Source organism: Alnus glutinosa, chromosome 2 (assembly GCF_958979055.1).
Source record: "Alnus glutinosa chromosome 2, dhAlnGlut1.1, whole genome shotgun sequence".
NCBI lineage: Eukaryota > Viridiplantae > Streptophyta > Magnoliopsida > Fagales > Betulaceae > Alnus > Alnus glutinosa.
Genome location: NC_084887.1, coordinates 22,572,088 through 22,590,828, shown reverse-complemented (window position 1 = coordinate 22,590,828; position 18,741 = coordinate 22,572,088). Strand labels below are relative to the sequence as shown.

The 18,741-nt window shown below is 34.1% G+C and overlaps 3 protein-coding genes across 3 annotated transcripts; 1 reads left to right on the top strand and 2 right to left on the bottom strand.

Annotated features, from left to right (window-relative positions):
• The first annotated feature begins 5,013 nt into the window (after positions 1–5,013).
• Positions 5,014–10,122, top strand: LOC133860375 (uncharacterized). The gene is made up of 4 exons (XM_062295997.1): positions 5,014–5,023; positions 5,717–5,786; positions 7,148–7,286; positions 9,802–10,122. The coding sequence occupies exons 1-4, from the start codon at positions 5,014–5,016 to the stop codon at positions 10,120–10,122; spliced, it is 540 nt and encodes a 179-aa protein (XP_062151981.1).
• Positions 10,123–12,034: 1,912 nt separating this feature from the next.
• On the bottom strand, positions 12,035–13,665 carry LOC133859244 (25.3 kDa vesicle transport protein SEC22-1). The gene is made up of 5 exons (XM_062294575.1): positions 13,472–13,665; positions 12,996–13,156; positions 12,680–12,823; positions 12,500–12,570; positions 12,035–12,300 (listed from the first exon to the last, which is right to left on the bottom strand). Exons 1-5 carry the CDS (start codon positions 13,663–13,665, stop codon positions 12,193–12,195), a joined length of 678 nt encoding a protein of 225 aa, XP_062150559.1. The 3' UTR covers positions 12,035–12,192.
• Positions 13,666–14,975: 1,310 nt separating this feature from the next.
• Positions 14,976–15,518, bottom strand: LOC133860374 (uncharacterized mitochondrial protein AtMg00810-like). The gene has a single exon (XM_062295996.1). The coding sequence runs from the start codon at positions 15,516–15,518 to the stop codon at positions 14,976–14,978; it is 543 nt and encodes a 180-aa protein (XP_062151980.1).
• Between the last annotated feature and the right edge of the window lie 3,223 nt (positions 15,519–18,741).

Below are 18,741 nucleotides of genomic sequence, written 5' to 3'. Positions count from 1 at the left end.
GATGTGGCAACACGTTCGGACGTTGTCCAACATTTCAAAATATTCCAGTATTTAGTTCAAACGCTACAAGGAGTTATAGCGAAGACCATTTGGATGCTCGGTCAAGCCGTCCGAACGTGGACCTGATAAAGATAGAATTACGCTGTTTCTAAAAGGATATCGCAGAAAACTGTTCGGAAGTGGCTAACTTCCGTCTGGACGCTTGACAGCCAGTGCTCGAATCTCAACAGTTTTAGGTTTCTTGTAAGCTTATAAATAGAGGGCCCTATGCTTGTATTTTGTACAGAATTCGACAATGAATTCCATAGTGCTTTGAGAGAGTATTTAGGAAGAATCGAAGATCTGCTAGCTCTCAAGCCGTTGTAGTTGTGTGCTTAACTGTTCGTGTGAAGTCTATCTTAAGGGTCGGCTCTAAGGTAAATGAATCCATCAAAAACCCATTTAGGTGGAAGATCTGGTTGGGAAGCGTTCACGATAGGTTTCGTGTCAAAGTTAATGGTATGACTACTGCATAAGGGTATGTGAGTACGAGTGTCTTGTAACAAGCTTTGTTTTTTGATAGTGAATTTTTTGGGTTTCGCTGCCCCGGAGTGGTTTTTCTCTTCGCAGAGTTTCCACTTCGTAACAAATATCTTGTCTTATTTATATTCTGCATTTAAGATATTTGGTTGCACGCAAACACACACACTTGGTTGAATTAGAAGTCAATATTTATTAACACCAAGGATTATGATCATGAGAATGGTTAGATGCAACTTGAAAGGAGTGAAAATGAACAACAGAACAAACAGAATGCGAGAGATCAAAACTGTTTGATGAAAGAGTATGAAGACTTGACATAGCTGAGAAAATTTGATCTTGATTGATAAAATTGCTACCTACTTGAAGAATAGATGCATGATTGTCAAGATTGGATGGCTTCAGCAAAGCCAGAAGTTGTTCAGATTTTGTTTGAGTGAACGATAATGAAGGAGCTTGAATAGGTTGGATATTTTGAGAGTTCTGAGTTTCAGAATCAAATTCATTCCCTTGAACTTGATGTGTTGATGAAAAATTGTAGCTTAGGTTTGTTGGATTTAAAACCCGGAGGATAACCATGTACCTTGTAACACTTGTCCACGATATGCCCCAGAAAACCACAATGTGTACAAAGAGGTCTTTCCTTGCGAAAAGATTGTTAAACATTCTGTTGAAAAGGCTGTTGAAAATTTTTGTTTTCCAAATCGATATTCTTGTTGTGGCTATGAATTGGTTCTTACTAACATTGTAACAATTTCATGGCTAGGAGGATTGATAGAAATGCCACGTTGTCTCTCTTCTTGAAGAACAAGAGAAAAGACTTTGTTGATAGTTGAAAAGGAGCATAATTTGTCCCCTTATATGTGCAAAAGAGCCATTGAGACCAACAAGAAACTGAATAACATAATCTTGATGATTATGTTCTTGAATAGCCTTATTAGAGGAACCACAAGAACACTTTGGAATTGATCGATAATTGAGTAATTCATCTCTTAAACCTTTGAGTTTTGTGTAATAAGCACTTACATACAATACATGCTTCCTTGAGAATGTGCAGAAATTGCCTTCTGCAATTGAAAGATACGAGGACCATTCTTCTATAAGAATCGATCCTTAAAATCAAGCCACATTTCTTATGTTGTGTTGACGTAAAACACACTTTCATCAATATTATTGGAAATAGAATTCATAATCCAAGAAATCACCATGTTGTTGCTCCTCGTCCATGAACGAAAAATAGTTCACAATATAATATGTTGTTTAATATTTGATGGATTGTATGGAACAAGGATATATGTTTTACTATCTCTATTTTCTGGACATAAATTATGTCTTGTTTCTTATAAATAAAATTATCGTAGTTCATTGACTTATGTATGTTGTAATTTGAGTTTGTTCTCCTTTTACTAGTGCTTTTAGGCTTCGTTTGTTTTGATGGAAAACTTTTTTATGTGGAAAAGGCTTTCATATTTTTCAGTGTTTGATACGACTGAAAATCTTGGTGAAATTAAAAATATTTTCGACTGCTATGAAAATCTCATTTAAGCTACATGGTTTTCCTTTTTTATTTTTAAATTATTTTTCAAGTTTGAGCTTCTCCTTCTCGCACGAACTCTCTCTCGCAGTTTATTTTCTACCACCACTGAATTTTGTTGAAGGTTGCCCGCCTGGCTCAGCCAGCCAATGGTCGCTATCACTAATTTTTAGCTAAAAAATATTTTCCTAAAAAATAATTTCGTTGAAAATAATTTTTAGTAATTCTAACTTGCAATTGATCATGATAAAAAGGCTAAGATAGTATGACAAATAAGAGAGCTTTTCTTCTTCTTCTTCTTCTTCTTCTTCTTCTTCTTTTTTTTTTTTCTTTTTTTTTTTCTTTTTTTTTTTTTTTTTTTTTCAGAAAATAAAAGAAAATGAAGAAACTTAGGGCTAGAAATGAGTCTAGTTCGAGCGGTAGTGCTTGTTTAAACTTGGCTCGTTTAAATTTTACGAGAGCTCGAGTTTACATATTAGCCGAGGTCAAGTATTATTATTTAAATTTCTAATAATAGTTTAAAAATATAAAATATAAATCAAAATAAACAACTGGTTTAATTAGTCGACGTAGATATAGACGACGAGATGAGGATATATAGCATAGATAATAAAGAAGATAAGAGTGTGGGCAGTTATAGCCTTCTTGTTGGTCTTCAAGTTGCTGAAGTACTCCAGCTGCTGGTTGTTTCGTGCTAAGTGGAAGTGAAGTTTGGGTTTAGTACTAGCACGTATAATGCTTCTTATACTTTTGGCAAAAGGAGTCTTTTAACTTATTTGATTGAGGAGCTAGTAATTCTATTTAATAGAGTTCAGTACAACTACCATACAACTATATGATTTACATAGTAGTAGTAATAAAAATGAGATAATTGCACCGTTGGTCCCTGTGATATGCCATAATTATTTTTCACTCCCTATGGTTTAAAAAGCTCATGAGAGATCCCTGTGGTATGCAATAATTACGTTTTACTCCCTGGGTCGATTTTCTGTCCAAATTTTGATGGAATCTGTTAGCCCTACACGTCAGCGACACGTGTCGCCATCTTATTGGCGACATGTGTCCATCTTAATAAAAAAAATATAAATTTATTAAAAAAATAAATAAATAAACTTATTTTTTTTAAAAAAAAAAAAAAGAAGAAAAAAGGGTAGGCTTGGGGTGGCTGGGCCAGCCCCAGCCAATGGGGGTGGCTGTGCGCCACCCCCGGCCACTGGGGTGGCCACGCGACATCCTAGGCAGCCTCTGGGGGTGGCGCGCGGCCACCCCCTTGTCCCATTTTTGTTTTTTTTTTTTTTGAATTTTAATTTTTTTTTTAAAAAAATAAGTATTTTTATTTATTTTTTAATAAATTTATATATTTTATTAAGATTGGACATGTCAGCACCACGTGTCACCAATAAGATGACGACCCGTGGTGCTGACGTGGCATTTGACGGAATCTGTTAAAAAATTTAACAGAATTTGACGTTAGGGATCGATTTGTAATTATTGCATACCATAGGGATCTCTCATGAACTTTTTAAACCACATGGAGTGAAAAATAATTATGGCATATCATAGGGACCAACGGTGCAATTATCCCAATAAAAATTAGTCATTGGAGTAACACTAGATTTTTTTATTTTTTTTTACAAGTCTTGATCAAAGTGCTGATTTTTAATGGTACGTCATCTAGTTGTAGAGCAGTTGTATGTGAGTATGCTAAATAACATTACTCTTTCTTGTTTTTCAGTAGAATTCATTTGATCATAAACGTGAACAAAGTTATTTTACATGGAAGGCCTATTAAAGATTTTTAACACTACATTGATAAGAAAAAAAAAAAATTAATTAATTATAATTATTTAATTTTTTTATTAGTTTAAACTTTTGAAAAAAATTGATGATTTAACATGGGTGGGCCTACACTTTTTGGATTGTCTTCTGCCCAATGCAAAATAGAGGTTAAGAGAGGAACCTTAACTTGACAGTTTATCCCAATTTTGATTAAATTACATGTTGGATGTTCCTTAGTGATTAAACACAATAATTTGAGGCATTTTAATTACTTTACCATTTATTCATGAATAGATAAATAGACAGATAGAATATAAAAAGAACAATATAGATTTAGAGTCCCTAAAATTATGAGAAATGCTACATACCCCAATTATTTTTTTTCTTCCAAATTTTTGTTCCCAAATGATTTGGTCCGTTCAAGAAATAAATAGTTTTAAATTTTTTTTTTTTCTTAAACGAACGTAGGTTCCAGATCATTTAGGAAAAAGTTTTGGGGTCTGTAGCATTTTTGAAAATTATAGAATAATTTAACATTATTTCGATTCAATGAAACAATTTTTTTTTTTAATTGACCAAATTAATTGCTAGTTCCCATGCATGCATAAAATAAAATCTAATGGATAAACAATATCAAATATTTGAGATGTGCATGGTATACAATAGATTGCACCATAAATATGTGGTGTAATTACAAGCATGAAGGAAAGAATGCTTAACCTGTCTTTATGACTATCTCATGGGTACTCCCTTCGTACATCCTAGATTGTACCATAAATATATAGTGTAATTAAGTATGAATGATTTCAAGTGAAATTAACAGTATTAATTTAATAGTTAGGATTTAAAGTTGATATATATAACGGTGCATATGAAATCAATATTAATTACGCCTTTTTAAAAATTTAAATAATATGAAATTATATAACACTGCTAGATCAATTAACTTTAAATCTTGACCATCTAATAAATATTATCTATTTTATTTGAAATAAAGAGAATATTTGTCAGAAGGAAAGCGTGCTTAATCTATCTTTATGATTATTTGATGGGTACTCGATTTTGACAAACCTATATATGGATGCCATGTTCCTGTTCTCACATACTAGAACACAAGAGTAGCTGGACAGAGAAGAAATTAAAACTTAAGCCACTTTTGGACATCCTCAAAGAGTACTGAGATGTCTGAAGGTGTATTATCTTGCATTTGATATTTTAATTAGTCTTATATGCTCACATATATATATATATATTCATCTATGCAAGATTAATTTAAAGGAAAAATTCACGGTGTTTTAGGTTCTATTGATCATGGTATTGGAGCATGATAGTACAGGGACGGAGCCATAATTATTATGGGCAGGGGCAGGGGTTGGGGTCAAATTTTTTTTTTTTCCTAGAGGCCAGTAAACTATTTTATTTATTTATTTATTTATTTATTTATTTTTTTGTTTTAGGAATTGACTACTAGCCCCCATTCCACCGCCCCCAATAATATGAAATAGGCTAAAATCTTGAAGCACTCCCACAACTAGATCCTCGAAGTTTACGTATTTTAAAGGTCTATTATATCTTCTTCTTCTTTCTTTAAGCAAAAGTGAGCACGATAATCAGAGTGACAACTTTACCTGAGGGTGATCATGGTAGCAATGTCTATTATCTCTTATTCTCTTGTTAACTAACCCTTCATGTAAACAATGATTCATTCATGCTAGAGTTGGTTCAATGTGAAGGATATATTAGACTTTAATAACAAAGTTTGGCTTGAACCTCACTTTATTCAAACATATGATTCCTATATATATATATATATAAGTATGTGTTAATATGGGACTGACTTAATTGAGCATTGTTCAAATGTTTGACTTCTCTACTTCTTTATAGCGGAGGCACGAGCATACACTCAAAGACTCGCCGCATGGGTGGATAAAGAAAAGGCAAAATCAATGAACAGGTAAGTGATTTCTTGCGTTTTACTTTTGAGAAATGTTATGGGCATATTTGGGTAGCATTTTATTTTTGATTATTTTTTAGTAATATGTTTGGGTAGGTTTTTTAAATTCAAATTCTACTTAATTTTTATCTAATTTTTTTTTCCCCAATTTTGTCCCAGGTTTTCAAAATCATCTAAACATAATTTTAAAAAATAAAATTTCTCAGTATTCACATTTTTAAGTGCAGTAAAGAATAGAATAATATAATAAAAAAAAAATTGTACAACCAAACGAGCCATAATTTTTCAAGATTTTTTTCAAAAATTTGGTTCTAAACTGACGTGTCACGATCTTATTCCCTTATGACTTTATTTACTAAAACAATAAATCACATAAGATTATGACATGTCAATTTGAAACTAAGTTTTTGAAAAAGGTGTTGAGAAACCTAGGGTGTGTTTCGTAAATAATTGGGTTGTATTTTTTATTTTTTAAAAAATAGTAATAAGAAATGTGATATAAAGTACAGAGAAATTTTGATTTTTTTTTTTAGTGAAAAAGTTGTTAAAAAGTAATCGATGTGATAAAAAAAAGTGAAGAAAATTGTTAAAAAGTGATTGATGTGATATAAAAATAGAATATTTGAGAGTTGAATATTTTCTGAAACAAAAAAGGGAGTAGTTTGCAAAACATAGCCCTAGCATCTCTTTTCTTATTCATTGGGCCCTCTCATGCCTTTGTATTGAATGTGGGCTAGTTCTTCTTAAGCCCCTAAAAAAATTGTCTTAAATGAAAAATGATTTGATAAAAAGTTAAATCTTGAACGTCTACAACATTATTTAGAATGAGACATGTTACATGTACATCTTTTGTACATTTTTTTTTTTTTCTAAATCAACCATTAGATCTATAGGACCCACATGTGTGTCCTTGTGGATCCTACAGATCCAATGGTTAATTTAGAAAAAAGATGTATAAAAGATGTAAAAGAATCATTTCTCATCCAGGATTCAACTCTTATTCCAGAAAAAAAAAAAAAAAAAAAAAAAAAAAATCTTATTCCAAATTCTTCTTGAGTTTTCTTTAAATGAAAGAAATCTTTTTTGATCTATTAATCCTATAAATCTTCATGGTGAGTTGAACTTTAAATCTTCTATTTTATAACAAAGAAAAACTGTTAGATTACAAGATCATTGGTGTTTAATAAGAACATGACATATATATAAATACATCAAATTATTCACCAAAATGCTTCAATGTATATTTACTGAAAGGAAAATGTTAGATTTACAACACCAATACAACAACTGCACAACAACCCTTACATAAGGGTGGGACCCACACATTGAGTCTCACCTTCATGTGAGGGGTTGTTGTGCAGTTGTTGTGATGGTGTAATGCAAGAATCAAATTCCTTACTGAAATTGGCATATGTCAGAGCTCAGAGAGAGCTATCCGTCGCCGAGGAAAAGTACAAAATGAAGATAGTATCTCTACAGGCTAAGAAGACACAAATCGAGGTAACCAGAAAAATCAATGGCATTAAATGAATTTTTTTATGACATTATTTCATGAGGTCAATTGACTCTCTTCGTATCCCCCCACCTCCTTACCCTTTAAAATAATAATAATAATAATAATAATAATAATAATAATAATAATAATAATAATAATAATAATAATTCCATCTAGACAAATTCCGGCCATTTTTCTATTGGAATCATTATGAATTACAGATTTATCCTAAAAACCTATTAAAAAGAAAATGAGCATTGGCCACTAGAGGTTTGGTTCTTTGAGGTGGCACCGGCACTAGTTTTTATTTTTTCTATTTTTATTTTGTCATTTTATTTTTATAATTTTTTTGAAAGTAAATATATAATTTCTCAAAATAACCCTAATGAAAAAATGGCGGAAATTTATACATAGGGAATTATTTGTTATGTAGGCATACCACATGAATTTATTTGTCATTTTTTAAACCCTAAAGAGTTATTTATCACAACCTCAAATTTCAAGGACAATTTTTGTAATTTTCCCTTCTCTTTTAAGAGGGAAATGTTGGTTGCTATCTACGAAGACCGGCATAAAATGATGAGTAATATGTTAGAGAATAAAGAGCCATTGCAGCATATCAAGAATATCTCATTGATTTCCTCTCCAATATCTTTCCTTATTTTCCTACTTGATTCCTCAATATTTTCCACTTTAATATTTCCTGATTATGTGCCATGATTAGTGAGATGTGCTTCCCACTATTAGCCTATGTATTCATATCCTTTGTGCATTTTTTTCTTATAAATCGTTTTGTAGAGTACTTGTATATGAAAAAAAAAGAAAGAAAAAAAGCCATGAACTTTGAATTTTTTTTTTTTTAAAAAAAAGAAATAGAAAAAAAGTCATAGTATGACTGGTTATGTTTCTAAAATAAAGAAAAAAATGTCTTTAAGAATATAGATTATATTTGTGTTATAAGGGTGTTTTAGGAAATTTGATTATAATATGATTCCATTCACCAATATTCACCAATGGATTGCACTGTACCAAACAAAAAAAATACATATGCAATGTTCTATTCCACCGTTACAACTAAACAAAAGAATATGAATAGTTATTCCATTTCACCTTCATCTATTCCCAGGAATAGTTATTCATTTTCCTAATGGAATAGACATTCCGCGAACCAAACGAGGCCTAAATGAAATAAGAAGCAATGTAACGTTTTCTTTCTTTTGTGTTCTCCTCTTCTTCCCTTCTATCTCTTTTATTATATTATACATGGTATCGGAGCCCTTTGGCTAACACCTCACGATCTTGGTTTCTTCTTTGCTGCAGCACACTCTTTCAGCCCTTTTATCAAACACGTCTCACCCATCACATGGTATTGCCTAAAAACAGAGCTTCATTTCTGCCACTCCCAACATCCCAACTCCATCCACATAGAAACTCTCATAGTTTCTAATCTATCTCAGCTTTCATTTCCATCTCCCAAAATTTTCTCTCTTTCACTCAAAAAATAAAAATAAAAATGCATATCACAGTCCCTTGACGCAAATTTTATGTGCTCCACTGCAGCACCACCTCCGGCGTCTTTTCCGGCATCCTTCCCCGATGACTTCTCCACTGGCCAAGTCTCCCACCTCTAGCACCGTCTCCAGCCCCGAATCCTTCACTTTCTGTGCCTTCTCCAACCACTGTGAACTCTCCTCCTAAGGTTGTCCACAAGTTACAGTTTTTTTTTTTTTTTGGTTTTATTTCCTGTCTACCGACATTTTTTTTATTTTATTTTATTTTGTCTTGTGATGTACTATGAAGAAGATGTTGGGAAAAAAAAAAAAGAACAAAAAAAAGGAGAGGAAAATCTTTCTTTGGCCTATAGTTGGCCCTTCTTCTCTTTGGCCCATTATTGACCCAATCTCTTATTTGTGGTAATGCTTCAAAACCCAAATTTGTCTTTAATTTCTTTTGGCCCATAGTTGTATTTATTTTTGGCCTTTGAGGTACAGTTTGCAAACTCGGGCCAACACACACTCAAAAAAAAAAAAAAAGGGTTCATGATGATGATCCGACGCAGAAGACAAACTGCAGGAAGTTCCTCCCATCAGTTTGTGGGGGAGTGTTAGAGAATAAAGAGCCTCATTGATTTCCTCTCCAATATCTTTCCTTATTTTCCTACTTGATTCCTCAATATTTTCCACTTTAATATTTCCTGATTATGTGCCATGATTAGTGGGATGTGCTTCCCTCTATTAGCCTATATATTCATATCCTTTGTAATCAAAAGCACTCAATGAAATAAGAAGCAATGTAGCGTTTTCTCTCTTTTGTGTTCTCCTCTTCTTCCCTTCTATCTCTTTTATTATATTTTACATAATATAGGCCTCCTTTCTGCTTTAGTTTTTATCAATATATTTTGAAAAATGTTTGATCTTCATTTATTGCCAATTGAACATGTGAGCCCAACAATTCAATAATACACTTGAAATAGATGGACAAAAAATGTATATAATTTAGACCTACTTTGCACATGAACAGATAGATGTTGAGACTTTAAAGCACAAGAAACAGTTAGAAGCAGAGACGTCAAAGCACAAGAAACAGTTAGAAGTAGAGGCATCAAAGCACAAAAAAATGGAATGGGTTAGCAACGAGGAAGCTCGGTCCAAGGAGAAATTAGAAGGAAAAAAGGCAGTAATTGAATCTAAACGTGAGAAGAAAGATCTCAAGACAAACGAGAGGGCCCATAAGTATGATGCCAGTGGTACTCATCCCAATCCAAACAAGTGTTTAGGTTGTGGTTATCTTCCAAAGAGTCCAAAGAAGTATTTTGGTTGCGATGGTTCTACTTTAGATTAGGGTTGAAATAGTCGTTGCGGTTATTTCTTTCTAATCACAACTGTAATTGATTTAGACGGTTATTCATTTTAAATAACAGCAATCACAACCGCTAGGCTTGTTAGCGGTTAACTGCAAACGATTTTTTTTTTTTTTATCCTTTCATAATTAAGAATGAAGCTTGACTTCAACTACATCATACTTTCCAGAATATTTGTTATTTTAAAGACACAATTGCAAGTAAAATTATTACAGGAACTAGGAATGCCATAGCCTATGTCGAATTATGCTTTACTTACAACACTAAGTCAACTCATCCATCAATTTGTGTTTGTGCCCAGCAAAAACACATCAATTAAGCATGTATCTAGTTCACCAACTTCCTACGCAAGCGTAATTGTGGATTGACCAGAACCATAGAAAATCTGTGAAATGCACTAAGTTTAATTTGACCCTCATCCATTCTCTAATTTAATTACTATTAATATATATAATATATATAGTATAAAACTGGTTACTAGTTATTCGGCTATTAACTGTTTTTATCAATACCTAGAACTTGTAACCGCAACCGGCCTATGCAGATACCGTTGCGGTTATTTGCAGTTATACTGTTATGTGGTTAGCAATTAATAGCCGTCCCGCTTGTACACTCATACTTCAAATGATGACGACGCAAAGCCTGAGTAAGTTAAGAGGGGACAGATGCCCACTGTGGCTCGCCTTTATACAATTGAAGAAATGCTTTAAAACTTTGAATGTGGCATTTGTTGTCTCTGCTGCATTGTTGGGCTTGGTGGGCCACAATACTGTTGGGCAAACTTGGGCTTCTTGTGACATGAAGAAGCACGTGGTTTCTGGGCAAAGAAAGCCATATGGGTGGCTTCAGGGGGGGACACTTTTTTGATGAACATCCAGTATATGATCGACATGCAGCAACTTGTCTTGAAAGTCAGAAAAGGAAATAAACTTGTCACGGGTAACCAAAAGTTGAAAGTCATGATAAAACCTAGCTTGATAAGAGGAGTTGAGACCTCCTACGATATAGGAAATCAAGTCCTCATCATTGAGAGGCTTGTCCGCAGCAGCCATTTTCAAATTTATAAGGATTTTTTGTCTTATTAAAATAAAATTAGGATTATTTTTATTTTTTTGTTGGTCTTATGGGGAGATGTTGACATTTTTTGATAGTTTGAGAGGGAAAATTGACACAAATTGTAGTTTGAGGGAGACATTAATAATTGAGTGGTAACTTGATGGACATATATGTATTTTTCCCAAAATAAAAACTAAAAATTCTAAAACAAAAAAACTGGCCAAATTTATTTTATTTTATTTTTTTTATAAAAAAAATACTTCATAAATAAAGAAAAAAAAAGAAAAGAAAATTGTCTTTTTAAAAAAAATTAAAAAATTATAAATTTTTTTCAAATTTAGAGGGGTATTTTTGCCTTGTTGAAAAATTTGTTGTCAAATTTGTTTTTTTTTTTTTTGCTGGCTTTGGGTGACACATTGACAATTATTTAGTAATTTGGAGTAGACATTATCCCAATTGAAAGTTTTTAGAAAACATTGTCAACTGAATGATAGTTTAACGGGAGTATGGTTGACTTTTTTTCTAAAAAAAAAATTAAAATTAAAATGTGTTTTAAGATATAATTTTATGTGTCATGTAATTAATTTCTAGAAGACCCAGAAAGATTTGCATTCTGCGAAACCAGATTTGGCCACCTCTATTCAAACGAATAAGTACAAAAAAAAAAAAAAAAAAAAAAAAAAAAAAAAAAAAAAGAAGAAGAAGAAGAAGAAGAAGAAGAAGAAGAAAATAAAAGGCAATCTATGGAATTCTCTCCGCTTAAAGTTAAAAGTGGTAATATGGTCACATTCGGACCATGTTATCTAAGGAATATGGTCACATTTTGACCCAACAACTTTGTTCGTGATGAAGTAGCTATATCAAATTTTCCTCCACTAAAGATTAACTTTCTGACATCAGTATTTATTGTTTATTTATTGATCATGAAAACAAAGTTAAAATATCATCTCTATCACAAATTCATACTGAAAATACAATCAGAAACATTAGCAAATTTATAAGCTTGAAATTAGGAAGTTGTCCGTGAGTACAAAGCTAGCCCACAAAAGAACAACAGCAACCACTACAATGATTGTGATAGGCGTCCATTTCAAGACAATTACCTGTGTAGGAAAGGCAATTGAAAGATTAGGAGAACTGAAAATTGGGCTTTGTCGAGTTGTCGTTATGCGCAAAATGTTGAATAATTAATGTTATTTAGTAGACTGTTATACGTATGACTGATTGTTATATAATTTAATGATTGATTTTCAGTGTTATGTCATTTTACTAAATAGCATATTACTCATTCGACATGCATACCTCAAGGCACGGGGAACCCCATATTGAGGAGTGAATACTTTGAGATTTTCGGGATATATTTTCCGATATTTCTGGCAATAAAAAACAGTAATATACATGCTTTATGCGTCTTCATGAGCATTAATTAGAAGTCAATCAAACTAAGTAAAGAAAAAATAAATATGTGAAAATGAATATCACCTGAATTTCTCCTTCTTTCTAAAATTTCATATATGTGTTTAGTAACAATATCTATTTCTTGTTTCCGGTTAGAATTAAGCTTTGATAGGTTAGCCTGAGTTCTTGTATCAGTATATTGCTTTCTAATATTCCTAATAATGCTCTCTACGAAGCAAATTACGTAGCATTATTAATTACACTAAAGTATGGATAATTAAGAACATAAAAATACAAATTCAAATATTTATTTATTTAAAATTCTAGCCAAAAAATAAATAAGAAGAAGTGCTAGCTGCAGATTAATATCAGCATAATTGCTGAAGTTAATAGAAGTTACCGAATTGGAGAAAGCTGTATGGCCTTGTAATTTTTTGGATTAAGCTATTATCAAACTTCCCAAACTCCTTTTGCAAATCCTGTAGATAATGGAAAGCTAGTTTTCTTGGATATGAAGAATCGCACAATGTGATGAAGAAGATTCCATTCTCGACCAAATAGCTTAACGTTAGAAGAATAAGTTAAATAGATATAGAAATGGTATCATCCCAATTGCTTATCATGCATGGTGAATTTTGTATAGCATGATCAGCCTCTTTAGTTTTGTTTACAATGTTATTGCAACCAAAAAAGAGAAATAATTAATATATATATATTGTGATGAATATCATGATAGTTTGTCCAAAATGTCAACTGCATCTTCAATGAAATTGGAAGTATGATCGATAATGATGAAAACATAATTGCATAAGATGGCATTCTTGAAATCTATAATATGATAATTAATTAAAAGGAAAGTGAAAATAAAAGGGATACTTAAAGCAGTGATGATCCACGCGGATGGTCATCTTGGAAGATGCTAAGTTTCCTCTTGAGATTTCTGTGAGAATGAACTCTGCTTGTTGCTTGTAAAATGAGATATTGTTGCCATTTTCCTCATTCAAATACCTTGGTCCTTGTGCGAGAGGCAACCCATCACTACTCCTTCCAACTATTGTTAGCTTAACCATTTCCTAAGAGATTAGGAATTAGATCTTCTGAAATAATGACTTTATAGGGCAAAGGGGGAAAGGAATAAGTGACAACTTGGAGATGAAGTTATTCCTTAAGTGTGCAAAATAAATTCATTGTGGGTAGCTTGGGTGAGGGATAATTTGGTGAAGGGGAAATGCTTTTGGAGGCTTAAGATTCCCCAAAATTGTTCTTGGTGTTGGCAAAAGATTTTAAAAGTGTAGGGATGTTGCCAAACGTTTAAGGTGGCCGGGGGATGGTTCTTCCACTTTTCTTTGGTTGGATTGGTGGCATCTGAGTGGGGTTTTGGTGGATAAGTTTGGTTTTAGGATGGTGTATGGTGTTGGCAGATTTCTTGAAGTTAAATTAGCTTCAGTTTTGCAAGACAAAAGGTGGAATTGAGGTCCTTCTCAGTCTGAGGCTCTTGTGCATGTTCATAGCCAATTTCCTAATGTACAAATTAATGATGATAATCAAGCCTTGTGGGTGACTTCAAAGAATTTGAAATATTCCTGTAAAGCTACTTGGGGAGACATTAGGATCGGAGGAAGAACCTAAAGCTGAATGGTGGAGTTTGATTTGGTATGGTCTAGCTATCCCTAAACAAGCTTTTATGCTTTAGCTTGTTTTTAGGCATGGTCTTTCAGTTAGAAATGAAACTTGAATCTCTGGTTATGTTACCAGATAGTTGTATTGATTGTCAATTTATAAAGAATTACAGATAAGAAATGAATTTGAATTTGAAACTATACACGAAAAGTTGTTAGCAAGATCTACTATAATTTAAAATTCAAAAGCTTGATAATAATCCGTTGTTAATTCCTTCCAACTATCTTGCTGTATTGTGTTTATCTCTTTTGTGTGATATTTGAACTTCAAGTGGTTGCAACTGATCTTCCACATTCTTTGGTGATGACGTGACTGCACTAAGTGAGGTTAGTGGATGATTATGGTACGGTTAACATCCCCCCGCAAGCTGATGGGGAGAGAACGAACCTTGAGCTTGTCTCTTAACAACAAAAAATGAGCAGATGTGAGACCTTTTGTAAAGATGTCAGTAGGCTGGTCCATGGTGGAGATATAGTGAGTGACCAAATCCTTGTTAAACACTTTCCCACGAATAAAGTAATAGTCAACCGTAATATGTTTGGTACGAGAATGGAAGACTGGATTATATGACAAAGAAAGAGCTCCAATATGATCCACCCTCAGGCAAGGAGCTAAGAAGATGGAAATATGAATTTCCTTAAGAAGCATCCTACTCCAATATAGCTCAGCAACAGTGAGAGCCAATAGCACGATATTCAGCTTACATGCTTGACCAAGCAACAATAGGTTGCTTCTTGGCAGCCCAAGAGATCAAACAGGGACATAAGTAGATCGCATAACCAGTTGTGGATTTTTTGTCATCAGGACTCCCAGCCCAATCAAAATCACTAAATACATTTAATTTCAACGAACTCGGCGTATAATACAAGCCATAATGCAATGTTCCTTTAAGATAACGTAGGGCACACTTTGCTGCCGTCATATACACTGAAGTGGGCGAGTGGAGAAACTGACATAACTGGTTAACACTGTACACAATATCAGGGCGAGTCAACATACAATATTGAAGAGCACCCACAATATGGCGATATTTGGTGGGATCTAAGAGAGGATCACTTTGACGTAACAAATATGTAACATATTTTCCTTGATGAAGATGAAGCCCATTAGAGTCACGGGTTGCTTGAATCCCCAAGAAGAATGAGAGATCACCAAGATCTTTTAATGCATGCAAACTCAAGTTTGAGTTGGGAAATAAGGGCATGGACAACATCAGAAGTATTAGTGGTAACAATGTTATCATCGACATAAACCAAGACAAAAATACTCACAGATTTGCGATGCAAAGAGAACAATGATATATCAACAGTGGACCCGGTAAACCCAAGATCCAATAGAGCTTGAGATAGGCGAAGGAACTAAGCTCGAGGAGCTTGTTTCAAGCCATAGAGAGACTTGTGTAGTTTGTAGACAAATTCAGGATGAATATGATCTTCAAAACCCGTAGGTTGTTCCATAAAAACTTCATCTTCCAAATGCCATGGAGGAATGCGTTAGAGACATCTAATTGGCAAATGGGCCAATTATAAAGCACTGCCACAACAAGAATGAGTCTAACGGTTGCTGGTTTAATGACAGGACTAATTAAAGGTCTTAGTACAATCCAGTTCATCAACTTGATCAAAACCCAATAGTAGTGGCACTCTGTAGGATCAATTGCCCAATCGGCATCAGTATAAGCAAGCATTTGAAGAGAGGATTGAGAGGAGAAGTATAGACCATGAAACAATGTCCCCTTTAAGCAGCGAAGAATGGAAAGCATGACAAAAAAATAAGTGAAGCATGGAGCAATCATGAACTAACTTGATGGACATCATATGAGATATCAGGCTGAGCGACTGTAAGATAGACAAGAATGCCAACCAAATATTAATACAAAGTAAGATCACAAATAGGTTCACCATCTCGAGGATTGAGGTGAGCATTAAGTTGAATCGGTGTGTCGACAATCTTATTGTCTATGAGATTGGCCCGCAAAAGTATATAAGAGGTGTACTTGGCTTGTGTCAAATAATAACCATCACAAGAAGACGAAATATGAAGACCAAGAAAGTAGCTAAGAATGCAAAGATTATTTATCTGAAAATGCTGACTGAGAACCGTTTTAGTTCTTGATTACCAATTAGGTCATTTCTAGTGAAAATCATGTCGTCAACATACAACAGAAGAATGGTGTCTTGGTCTGTGGGACGAAGAAACAAGGCTAAGTAATAGGAGTTGATGGAGTATCCAAGACTAAAGACACTAGTGCTAAAATTAGCAAACCAACCTCTAGGAGCTTGCTAAGTCCATATAGATCTCGACGGAAGCAATAAACCTTGTTTGGATGATGAGAAAGTCCAGGAGGTGGCCTTATACAGAATTCTTCGCTCATATCACTATTAAGGAATGCATTTTTTACATCTATTTAAAAAAGAGACCAATAGCGAGAGGCAACAACAATTAGAAGAGCATAAGCAGAAGAGAGGTGAGCAATAAAAGCAATGGTCTCTTCATAATCCACATCATACTCCTGGGTAAATCCTTTAGCCACAAGTCAAGCCTTGTACCTATTAAAAGTACCATTCGAGCAAGTCTTATTTTGTAGACTCACTTACACCCTACAACATAGTTTCCTGGAAGCAAGTCAACCAAATCCTATGTATGGTTCTTGCATAATGCATCAAGTTCATTTTTCATTGTAACTAACCAAATAGGGTAAGTGGAAGCCTCATGATAGGAGTGAGGTTTATGCAAACAACTACGGCATAAAATCAATGAAAATCACAGAGATAGGACAAGAGAGATCTTACCCAGGTCGATTGGCGAAGGTCAGGGAGTGGAGTGTTGCCAGGATCCTCGGATTAAGCAAATGTAGGGGTTAAGCGGTGTCGAGAGCATCAAATGAGTGTTGTTTGAGTGAGGACGGCTCTGAGAAGATATCACTAGATGGGGGAAAGGTGATAGGAGTTTTGTGGAACGTGTTAAAATGAGGAAAAAGATAGCATGCGAAATTTGCCGACTTCATGGAATAACTGATTCTCTTAGAAGACTGACTGCATGATGAGAGAATCAAACACAGTGTGACTCATGATCATAACACCGGTAGCCCTTTTGTTCAACCCCATACCAAAGAAAGCAACATAACCGAGAACGAGACTTGAGTCTAGTGCACTCATGCAGTTGAAGTAAAATGAAACAAGTAGATCCGAAGACACGAAAGTGGTAATAAGTGAGAATGGAGCCATATAACCTCTCGTAAGGGGTGATATTATCTCGTCAACGGTCAAAGTCAAAATCAATGGTCAACAATCAACTTTGGCCAATAGTCAAAATCAGTGGTCAACTTTGACTGAACTGCTGACGAGATAGATGTCGCGTCAGGTGACGTGGCACTGCATCATATGTTATTGTTATGGGGATGCTGACCTAGCGCTAGGGCTGTCGTGGCAAGATGTGTGAATGACATGTGACACACACCGTGTTCAAAAAATGTGTCAGCATGTGATGAGAGGCAGCAGTGCGTGAGAGCATGGCTAGAGCAGTAAGAAGTTTGGGCGACGCATGGCGATTTTGATGGAGATGATCTCGGAGGTGCTGGAATGGTTAGCGTCATAGCTTTTGATCGATGCAGCCACCGATTGATCAATGGATCGATTGTGGCGGTGCATGTTTGGAGCGGCAGAACCTTTGATTGGTATAGTCACTGAATCGAAACGATGCCTGAAAGAGGGAGATCTGAAGAAGACAGAGCTACTAGAATCGTCGAAAAGACTTGTGGCTCCGAAGAGAATGCTGAATAAAGGTGGAAAATGTGATTCAGAATAAATGATCTTATACCATGTTGAGAATAGAATTGTCTATTAAATCACAATAAAAAATTGTACTAGGGTTATATATATATATAGTGGCAAGCAAAAGATACACATATAATGAGAGAGACCAACTTGGACTTGCATGGAGCCAAGTTTGCGAAAACATATAATCTAACAAAGAATTCATCTCCTACCCATCAATTGCGTCCAAGTGGAATGTCGTCAATGCCATAGAAAAGAACGTGAGGAATGCTAGAACATCTTCTTGTGTTCTCCTGGTGTTTTCTTGGAACGGCATAAATGTAATGTTTTTAATTAAAAAATTATAACTATGCCATCCAAAAGGACATAGATGTAATTTTTCAATTATATCTATACCATTTCAAGAGAATATTAAGAGAATATCAGAAGATGCTCTAACATTTCTAAAACAACATACACCAAAAAAAAAAAAAAAAAAAAAAAAAGCAGTATCTTCAATGAATTGGTTTAATTGGCTGTGAAAGCAATAACTCTTCGTGGGTTATTGAGACCCTATCATAAAGAACAAATGGGTACAACTAGTACTATTCAATATTTCAATAAAAGCTTACGAGGCTAATATGCTAACTGAGACAGACAGGTCGCCGACAAAGTCAGTCGATAAAAACAAAAAAAAAAACAAAACAAAAC

Coding starts and splice junctions, on each gene's coding strand:
- LOC133860374 (XM_062295996.1), bottom strand. CDS start 15,518: ATGATAACATTGTTACCACTAATACTTCTGATGTTGTCCATGCCCTTA.
- LOC133859244 (XM_062294575.1), bottom strand. CDS start 13,665: ATGGTTAAGCTAACAATAGTTGGAAGGAGTAGTGATGGGTTGCCTCTC. Junction 13,157..13,471: donor GTGGATCATCACTGCTTTAA/GTATCCCTTTTA, acceptor TCTAACGTTAAG/CTATTTGGTCGAGAATGGAA. Junction 12,824..12,995: donor ATACAGCTTTCTCCAATTCG/GTAACTTCTATT, acceptor TTTGCTTCGTAG/AGAGCATTATTAGGAATATT.
- LOC133860375 (XM_062295997.1), top strand. Junction 5,787..7,147: donor AAGGCAAAATCAATGAACAG/GTAAGTGATTTC, acceptor GTTGTTGTGCAG/TTGTTGTGATGGTGTAATGC. Junction 7,287..9,801: donor CTAAGAAGACACAAATCGAG/GTAACCAGAAAA, acceptor GCACATGAACAG/ATAGATGTTGAGACTTTAAA.